The following is a 10,217-nucleotide window of genomic DNA, read 5'->3' as shown; positions in this document are numbered from 1 at the left end:
TCGCTGTCGTCCGCCCGCCCGGCCGCCCTTCTCTTCGCCGTGGGAGCCGCTCCGGGCGCAGGGCCGCGCGCCGAGCCCCGCAGGCTGCAGCGCCGCGGCCCGGCCCGGCGCCCCAGCAACTTCGCCGAGAGTTGAGGCGAAGTTTGGGCGACCGCGGCAGGCCCCGGCTGAGCTCCCCTCTGCGCCCCCGGCGTTCTGTCGAGCCTAGCCCCGCCGGGGGCGCTCCTCGCCGCCCGCGCGCCCTCCCCAGCCATGTCGTCCATCCTGCCTTTCACTCCCCCGATCGTGAAGCGCCTGCTGGGCTGGAAGAAGGGTGAGCAGAACGGGCAGGAGGAGAAATGGTGCGAGAAGGCGGTCAAGAGCCTGGTCAAGAAACTCAAGAAGACGGGGCAACTGGACGAGCTGGAGAAGGCCATCACCACGCAGAACGCCAACACCAAGTGCATCACCATCCCCAGGTGGGGGCCCGCCCGGGGGACCCGGGGACACGCCGGCCCGGCCCCCTGGCACTGCGGGGCCAACCCATTGGGGTTGGAGATGGAAAGAGGAAGAGAGAGGGAGTGAGACTGTGGGTGCGTGTGTGTGAGAGTGGGAGCTAGAGCGCGGGCAGGAAGGGGGTGGGGGGACCCCAAACAAAACCATCTCTGCATTTGCAAAGATCAGAGCCCGAGGCTTCCACACGGCACTCTGGCTTCCAGACCTCACATTCCCTTTCCATCTCCGGGAGGGGAGAGCGGGTTGTTGCGGGACTCGGCCGCCCCCACCCTGGGGAGCTGGGGCTGGAAGTTGAGGCCCGCTTTGTTCGGCTCCGCGGGCCGGAGCCCCTCCTCCGCCGCCGCCTCCCGCCCCCGCGGCCCGCGCTCGTGGAGGTGGTGGTGTCTTTGCGTTTCTTTTCTTCAGTCCGGTCTCCCCACTTTCCTCTACAGGAATGCGGTCCGTACAGCTGGGGCTGTGGGTGAGGAGCGGGAGCCTCGTGATTGACAGATTCCTTCTTCGTTCTTTCTTTGCCTTCGGGATTAGCATTTTTATCGAGTATTTTTAGACTCGGTTGTGCCAGTCTCCCGCCCCCTGAGCACGCACGCACTTTGGTTGCAGTGCAATGCTCTGACTTCCAAATGGGAGAGGCAAGTGGCAGAAAATAGGGTCTTCTCCCCCACCTCCCACTCCCCATCCCGACTCTTTTGCCCTCCTTTTGGTCCAAGAGATTTTGAGTCCGTGCAGAATGAGGGAGAGGGGCGGGCTGGAACCGGGCAGATAACAAAACACACCCCAAAGTGGGCCTCGCATCGGCCCTCGCATTCCTGTAGAGCCCTCCTTCCCAAAGCGCGCTGCCATCTGTCTGCATCTCCTTTATCCTTCCCATTGCGCGCTAGCTAGGTCGGGCGGGAGCCCACAGATGGCTGATAGAAAGGGTCAGTGACTTCTCTCCACTCCCCCAGGGCCTTCCTTAGCTTAGCTGTGCCTGGCTGGGAATTGGGGGTGGGGATACCTTGACTTCCTGTCTCTACCTCTCAGCCTCCTTTGATTCTGAACCAAGGGAGAGAGTATGTGTATTGGGGTTGGCTGTTTTGGGGTCCCAGGCTGCAGAGGAATGAGTAGAAAGCACCAGGGACTGTAAGCCAAAAAAGGGATTGTCATCCCTGCCCCTGGGCCAGGGTGGACTCCATCCTTGGCCACCTGCTTGGGGCAGTTGTACAAGGGCTGCCAGGCGAGTCAGGCAGGCACAAAGCAACATCTGTCCACGGGAACCCAGGGCAGGCCTCCCCTGGAAATAAATGCCACATATGGTGGGAGTGCAGACTTAAAAATTTTTTTTTTTCTTTTTGACTGGGTGGATCCAGTCAATAAAGGGGGAGGGAAGGCGGTGTGCTGTCTGGGGAAGTCTCTGGCCGTGTGATCGGGAGCCAGAATTGACTTCAGAGGAGGTGGTGTGATGTGATGGTCAGAGAGACCTCGGATTTGGTTCCAGCTCTGGTTCTTAATTCTTCTGTATTCCTTCGGTGGGGGTGGAGAGGGTAGAGTGGGTGAATATGCTACTTCTCTGTCTGGGAGGGGGTCTGCCACACCTACCTTCTTCTTATCTGCCTGGGTGCACTGAAGACAAGTGCTTTATGCATAAAACAGAAAAAAAAAAGTGGTATCAATTATAAAACAGGCAGCTGTGAAAAGTGTTTCACAGTTTACAAAGCACTTTCACATGGTTGTCTGAGGTCCTCAAAACAAGACAGAAAGCAAGCAAGCAACCAGCCCTGGAAAGTAGATAAGGTTGTTAGGCTTAAGATTATCACATTTTAAAAGCAGAGAAAACTTTAAAAGAGAGAGGTGAAAAGGCTTGAGTTGTAGACGTGGGGTTCTGACAGAATGTGCTCTTTCTGCTGACCCATGCTGCTTTATACTTTGAAGATCCTGAATACATTCTTTGCTGAATGCTAAAGCTGTGTTAGCTTGGGGAGGGCCCTGTGGATCTTTGTATGTGCGGTTGCTTCTTTTATCTTTGGGCTGGTGATAGCTTGGCAGAGAGGCCTTGCTTTCCCTTGCCTTGGTAGGAGTTTGTCCTCTGTGGGGCCATACCTTTGGCCTGCCTTTTCCTCTTCCAAAGTCCTGCTGAGACTTTGAAAGCCTAAGACATGTGAGCGCTTTGGATGATTCTGAGGGTTCAAGCCGACCTGCCCTGTGGCCTTCTCGTGACTTTGCTAGGACTGAGGCATCTTCTGCCTGCCTGGATAGGACTGAATGCAAAAGCAGATTTTTTTTTAATTTTTTTTTTCAGTTAGGGAAACCCAGTTGCTTGGGTGGATCCAGACAAAATGGATTTTCATCCTTGGATTTTGTGCCCACGCCTCTGGGTCACCTTGTGTCCCTTGGCAACAGCTGCTGCTGTTTTGGTCGTAGGCAGAAAACTAAAGGCCACGTCTTGGGGAGGTGGCTGGTTTGGCCCTATGCTGGTGATATCGATGTGTCTGCTAAGCCCCATAGATTGCAGTGTTGCTTGTCAAATTGTCTGCTTTCGCCACAACTGCCTTTTAGTTTGGAAAGTAGAGAAAGGAAAACGTTTAACTTAGTCATTCCCCCTGTGTGTGGGGGGTTGGTCACTGGATGCTTAAAAACACTCTGCAAGATCTGGACTCTGGGGTTTAAGGAGCCCTCAGTCTAAGGAGATTAAGCCAAGTGTGTTTTGGCTAATATATAATCACGAGCTGCAACAGCAACATTTGGCAATTAGAGCTGTATACCGGGGACTTCCAGACCACAGGCTTGCTTCTCTGGGACACCAGCTCTAATTTGTTTCAATTATCAGGGGAGCTGGAGTGATACACACTTATCGACATGAAGAAGGTAAAAGAGATTGGTGCCGAGGAAGTGGTAAGAGCTTCATTTAGATACACCAACAAAGGGGCTGTCAGGATACTCTGAGGTCTGGCAGGATTGGCAGAATTTACACAAGTTTTATAACAGCCTCTCATGCCTCACCTGCTTGAGTACCTGAGTAAAACTGCAGGTATCGTCCTTGCCAGTGTATAAGAATGGAATCAAAGCATTTGCCACTGAATGAGAGTTGGTGTGTGAGCGTTATATGAGGAATAAGGAGCTCGGCACACTTAAAACTTAGTTTTCTGGTAGACACTGGTAGCTTGTGCTTCCACCAGGGAATCCATGCCTTGGCCTTGTTGTTGGGAGCTACACCAAGCTTAAAGCATTGCTTGTTTGGAAGGGAATTTGGGCTTTCTTGTGTCAGAGCACCCAGTCCAGTGGAAAATTGGAGAATTGAAGCAAACGCTAGATCTGACACACAGCATCTGCTCCCTCCCTGTGAATCTGATCTTTTTGTTTTGGAAGCAGATTCTTGCCCTGTTGCCCAGGCTGGAGCGCAGTGGCCTGATCTTAGCTCACTGCAACCTCTGCCTCCCGGTTCAAGCGATTCTCGTGCCTCAGCCTCCTGAGTAGCTGGGATTACAGGCGCCCGCCACCACCTCCAGCTGATTTTTGTATTTTTAGTAGAGATGGGGTTTCACCATGTTGGTCAGGCTGGTCTTGAACTCCTGACCTTGTGATCCGCCCACCTTGGCCTCCCAAAGTGCTGGGATTACAGGCGTGAGCCACCACGCCCCACCGAATCTGATCTTTTATTGTTGCCTCCTCTTATTATCTCCTTGAATTTTGCCAGGGTACTCTCACTATGAGAAAGGAAAAAGATCTTAATCTTTAACATTCCTTTCCCAGATTTCTGGGGATAGACCTATTACTAAGGCTGTAATAGGTCTCTTGGCTGCAGCTCAGAGCACCGTGTGGCCCATTGGAAGCAAGCCCCCTTCCAGCTGCTAGGGAGGTAGTCCCTTGTCTCTTTGCTCTTGTTAACTTTGATTAGGGGAGCTCCACGTAGGGCCTGAGAAGAGGAGGTCCCTGCAGGACAATAGGTAGCTGATGAGGGAACTGACTCAGCTGCAGCTGAACCTAGGCGCCACTTGACGTTCCCTGGGAACATTTAGAACCTTGCAACATGCTGCTTGCACCTGGGAGTGGAATGTTTGCAGACAGCCCCTCTGTTGAGAATTGCCAGTCAAATGTTACAGGGCTGGATTGTGTTGATTTATTGATATTTATTGGACCCCTCCCATGTCTGAGTCAGTTTTTTAGGTACCAGAGGAGGATGTAGAGACACATTTGAAAAGTTCCCTGCCTGTGAGGAGCTTACACATCAGTAAGGGAAACATTAATAGGGCATTATTTGAGTATCTAACTGCTATCTCTTTCTCATTCCCAGTTACCAGTAGAAATATGAGCTCTAGTATGGATGATTTTTGATGGGGCCGGGCGTTGATGTGCCTTTTAAATATTGTAGAAGTCACTATGTTAGAAAATAAAATAATGACAGGCGTCTGTTTTCTCTGGAAAAAAACACAAGATTCAGGTCCTGTACCTATCGTTTTACTACCTGCAAGGATTTGGGAATCCATTTAAGTTTCACAGCTTTTATGTCTGCACCTGTAAAGTCAGGATGAGACAAGTCCTGTGGAAGTGTTTTGTGAACCAGAGAACTTGACAGGTATGTTACGTTTAGCCTTCGTTCTGCATCATTCATTCATTATTGAATTATTCAGTCCTTGATTGAGCATGTACTACAATGACCCCAGAAGAGTCCCTGTACTCCAAGAGCTCCCTGTCTAGAGCGGGAGACAGACTTGCTCAAAGGTGTAGCATGAGCTGCGGCTGAGGAATGTACTAAGTACCAGCAATGTGGAAACACAGTTAATTCTGTGGAAGGAGGTGTAGACAGGAGGAGAACCCATGAGAGGTGGAAAACTAAGAAGGGGACAAGAGTTATCCAAGTGAAGGTTTTTGGACTGCAGTATGATGTTGGGAACTTTTTGGTACATGGGGATAGTTCCCTACAAGAATGAAGACATCTTTATCCTCTGTCTTTTACTAAACTGTGTGCTGCTATAAATATATGTTATCTTGTAACTGGCACTGAATGGCTAGTGACTTGGGTGCTATATTTTACTCCACTGTAAACCATTTTCTCTTTGAAGTAAAAAGTAATTTAGTACTGCAAACCTGAAATTCAGGTTTCCTTGGTGGGAACAGGGACTTCAGATATATCAGCTCAGAATATGACAGGGAGTGTTAATAAAAAGTGGACAACTTGGCCGGGCACGGTGGCTCACGCCTGTAATCCCAGCACTTTGGGAGGCTGAGGCAGGCGGATCACAAGGTCAGGAGATCGCGACCATTCTGGCTAACATGGTGAAACCCCATCTCTACTAAAAATACAAAAAAATTAGCTGGGCATGGTGGCAGGCACCTGTAGTCCCAGCTACTCAGGAGGCTGAGGCAGGAGAATCACCTGAACCTGGGAGGTGGGGGTTGTGCCATTGCACTCCAGCCTGGGCGACAGAGCGAGACTCCATCTCAAAATAAATAAATAAATAAATAAAAAGTGGACAACTTGCAGATGGTTGCTTTGAAATTCAGAGCTTCAGTGTGACCTAGCTTCTTGTTTCTCTGGTTAACAGTTGCTGAGAATAAATCCTAGATACCCGAGTTTCTGAATGAACATAGGCGCTCTTAGTGGTATGTTTTTAAAAAAGTCTTTGCAAGGGCGAAGTTTTAAATTACAGTTTTAATAACCGAAAAAAGTCTATGAATACCGTCGCATTTAATTCTGATGAGAAATGCAAGAAGTTGATTAAATTGATAGAATTTGTTTCAGGCTTATCACATCAGGAATCTAGTTAAATGAGTTAAAAAATAAATATTGGTTTAATAATGTAGACATGTGATTGCTGTATTATTATAATGGAAATAAAATTAACACAATTTAATGAACTGAGCGACCATTAATTTTTACTTGTTAATTTATTAGGAGATTTTAATGCCATTTGATGCACAGTACAGCCATTATTCTGCGTGAGCTCCTTAATGAAATAAATAGGACCAAGCAGGGCTTGCTTTAAATTGAAATCAGCTTTCATTCCCGTTAACCTTATTCTCCCACCTTCGTCCACCTCTTCTTCAGCTTCCTGTAATTGCAATTAAGTTCTCTAAGGTTGGAATGCAGCTTTCTTAATCAGCAAGTCTCATCAATAGTCCTAATTGACTTTTGCCCTTTTCTCCTTTGCCATATTGACTGATTAAAACAAAAGCAAAACTAAAGGAAGATGCCATTCCCTCCCCCAAATCCACATCTCATAGAGTTGGTTGGCTGGCAAGAGGACTGCCCAAGAAGGCTGCTCCTGATGGCAGCCTGCTGAACATGCAGGGGATGGGAGATTCACCAGCCATGTGCACACGTGAATGGCTGGTGCAGTGTTGGATGGGACTAGTTCCTCCCTAAGGAGGGGTATGACCTTCTGTTGGCCTCTGACAAGTCCCTGAGCTATGGAACCTTCAGTCTTCCCATCTTCAAGCACAATGGTTCCTAGAAACAGTGGGAAGTTGCCATCCTAAGTCCATGCTACAGAAGTTTGGTTTCTAATTTTACTCTATTCTAAGTTTTAGAACAGAGGCCATTCCAAGAGAACGTGTCCAGTTCATTTTTATGCCTTCCTTTAATGCTCCTACCAGGTGCTAATTTCTGTGCCAGGTAATGGGGACAAAATAGTGAATAAGGCAGATACTGTCCCTGGCGCCTTCTGTAGCTTCTAGTCCACTGGCTGTGAAACACAGGCTCTTTGGAGTTGTAAGAATGCTGTATGTGTTCACTCTTTAGCTAATTTGTAAATACTGTTTTTTGGTGCCAAACAAACCAAGTCCCCCAAGCTCTGCAGTTTATTGACTTGACAAGGATCTCTCTCTCTCTCTGTATAACATTATCCTTTGTTTCGACTTAATTAACAGTTGGAGAAATAAACAAATCTATAGCACGAGTCATACTATCCACTGTTGGTTATCTAAGGCCCTTCCTATAAACAGCAGCCTGCCACAGTGGCAACTGCTGTAGAATGTTTTGACAGAGACTCAGTTTAAAATGAAAACACAGTAGAAGCCTATTAATTAAGAAGTTTGGCTAATTCTGGACTAGGTGAAAGTTTGTTTAGCAGGCCTTTTAGCCCCATAAATGCTGTCAAAGAAAAATTACTAATAAACAAGGGTTTGGGGATTATTTTGGAGGTAGGAGTCAGCAGACCTCGGTAGGTTCTAGATGTGGCTCTGTTTCTGATTAGCTGTGTGACCTGGGACAAGTTACCTTACTTCTTTGGGCCTCAGATGTTCTCAACTGGAAAATAGGCTAGATAAGCTCTATTGGAGGGCCTTTCTAACTTGGAATTGGTATTCCTACAAGCATTTTATTTTATTTTTTGGAAGGAGTTTCGCTCTTGTTGCCCAGGCTGGAGTGCAGTGGCGTGATCTTGCCTCACTGCAACCTCCGTCTCCCAGGTTCAAGTGATTCTCCTGCCTCAGCCTTCTGAGTAGCTGGGATTACAGGCGTGCGCCACCATACCCGGCTAATTTTCTATTTTCATTAGAGACCAGTTTCGCTATGTTGGCCAGGCTGATCTCCAACTCCTGGCCTCAAGTGATCTGCCCGCTTCGGCCTCCCAAAGTGCTGGGATTCCAGGCGTGAGCCACTGCGCCTGGCCACATACAAACATTTTAGAAGCTCCCAGTTGCACGCATCTAGTTCATCAGTGAATGACAGATCTTTAATTATCAATGTTCCAAGACTCTGTCAGCCTGGTGTCAACTAATTTGCATAAGTGGAATAATAAAATTGTAATTCAGCCTTTAATTTTGGTGATTTCCCTCCCTCTTCCTTTCCTCTTCCTTACTCTGTGAGTCTGAATCAGTGAAATTTAACTACAAAGGAATGTAAAAATAATGCTAGGATGAAGACGTGGAGGCTGTGCCTCTTGAAATGCAGTGAACAGTTTTCTTCTTTTGTTGCTATTTTTGACTATTCTAAGAACAGGAAGTTTACTTAAACTAATGACCACAGATGCCTAAAAATGGTTAAATGTAAGAGGTAGGCATTATAGAGGATACCTGTGGAAAATGTTTGCTCATATGTCAAAGTTTACCCAGGAAGCTTCCTTTATTTATTTGCAAGCATCTATATAAAGAAAGGCTGCACTCGCTTGCGTAAGCATGAGCCTTTTGTTAGGCAGCGTGGATGTTGCAAGTTTAAACCCCAACTAGGAAATGAAAAGTGAGTTTCCACCTAAATAGTTCTTTTTCAGTATCACGTGGCTCTCCCAGCTTACATCTGGCAAGTTTTTCTCTCGAGTGCTTTGCGGGTATTTAGGACTCCAGTATTGTTTGTTTGTTTGTTTCTTGCTTGCTTGCTTTTTCTTTTGACAGTCTCGCTCTGTCGCCCAGGCTTGAGTTCAGTGGCACGATCTCAGCTCACTGCAGTTCCAGGTTCAAGCATTTCTCCTGCCTCAGCCTCCTGAGTAGCTGGGACTACAGGCGCCCGCCACCACGCCCGGCTAATTTTTGTATTTTTAGTAGAGCTGGGTTAAGACTCCAGTATTGTTTAAGAAACACTGTGTATGGCTTTGCCTTTGAAACCTACAGAGTATAAATCTGGTCCCTTTTGTGGCTAAGTGTTGCATCACAAACTGCCAAGCCAAGTTGTAGCTCTGAGATGTCACCAATTTTTTTTTTTTTCTTTTCAACTGGACTTTTAAAATAGTAATGCTTTTGGGTGTGTGTTTTTTAAAGGTCTGTTTTACGCTGTCACAGCTTAAAATGCCAAAAGGCATTTTTTCCTTAAAAAATCACCTCTGGGCTAAGCCCAAATGTGGAGTAATGAATCCAGAAAGGACTTTTTGAGTAGTTACAAGTGGCTGAAAGCAGGCACTGGTGATGGAAATTGGATTTTTCCTTTTGCTTCAAATCTTCCTGGTTGTAAACTTTTTCTTACTCTTATTGAAGTCAGATTCAAGGTGGGTCTAATTTCTCCTAGCCCATGGGAGGGCAGAGTGAATTACTGTTTGTTGTGCCACCCCTTTACATTTTGTGTGTGGCTGTTTGTTTCTACCCACACAGGTTCTTCACATATTACCTGGGGAGCAGGAGAGGGGGAGGACAGGAAGAGCACAGTTGGACCGAAAGAGCAAAGCCTCTCAAGTCTGATGGATCTGGGTTTGAGTCTGACAGTTATCAGCTATATGGTGACTTTGGGTACTTTGCTTCAACTTATTGAGCCCCAGTTTCTGCATCTGTAAAATGGGTATGAAACTACCTACTTCATAGAAATCAACCCAAGTGGCCGGGCACGGTGGCTCGTGCCTATAATCCTAGCACTTTGGGAGGCCACGGTGGCTGGATCACCTGAGGTCAAGAGTTCGAGACCAGCCTGACCAATATGGTGAAACCTCGTCTCTACTAAAACTACAAAAATTAGTCGGGTGTGGTAGCGGGCACCTGTAATTTTACTACTCAGGAGGCTAAGACAAGAGAATTGTTTGAACCTGGGAGCGGGAAGTTGCAGTGAGCCAAGATTGTACCACTATACTCCAGCCAGGGCAACAGAGTGAGACTCTGCCTCAAAAAAAAAAAAAAAAAAAGAAAAGAAATCAACCCAAATGAGATAAGATGTATCAAGTACTTTGCCAGTATCGATCATAGTACACAGTAGGTGCTCAGTAAACACTCATTTTCCCTTTCAGAGGGGAAATTTGGCAGATGGTGTCCATCGACTCCAGTAGGTACTCCCCTTCCCACCCCGACACCCTTGCTCGCAGGGCATTCTCCTTTGGAGAGTCTCAGTTGAT

At 47.4% G+C, this 10,217-nt stretch overlaps 1 protein-coding gene across 3 annotated transcripts in view; it reads left to right on the top strand.

Annotated features, from left to right (window-relative positions):
* Positions 1-36: 36 nt before the first annotated feature.
* Positions 37-10,217, top strand: part of SMAD3 (SMAD family member 3) — a 131,912-nt gene continuing 121,731 nt past the window's right edge. Inside the window, exon 1 of one of the 3 annotated variants that reach the window (XM_017851115.1) lies at positions 37-458. In XM_017851115.1, the coding sequence (XP_017706604.1) occupies positions 253-458 (206 nt within the window). In that variant the 5' untranslated portion in view covers positions 37-252. The remainder of the gene's footprint in view (positions 459-10,217) is intronic. The other 2 variants (XR_001881305.1, XM_017851119.1) reach the window with 2 other exon arrangements.

The sequence above is a fragment of the Rhinopithecus bieti genome, unplaced genomic scaffold, assembly GCF_001698545.2.
Source record: "Rhinopithecus bieti isolate Rb0 unplaced genomic scaffold, ASM169854v2 scaffold_31548, whole genome shotgun sequence".
Classification (NCBI taxonomy): Eukaryota; Metazoa; Chordata; class Mammalia; order Primates; family Cercopithecidae; genus Rhinopithecus; species Rhinopithecus bieti.
Note: the sequence above shows the minus strand (reverse complement) of the source record. Positions and strands in the feature narration are given on the sequence as shown.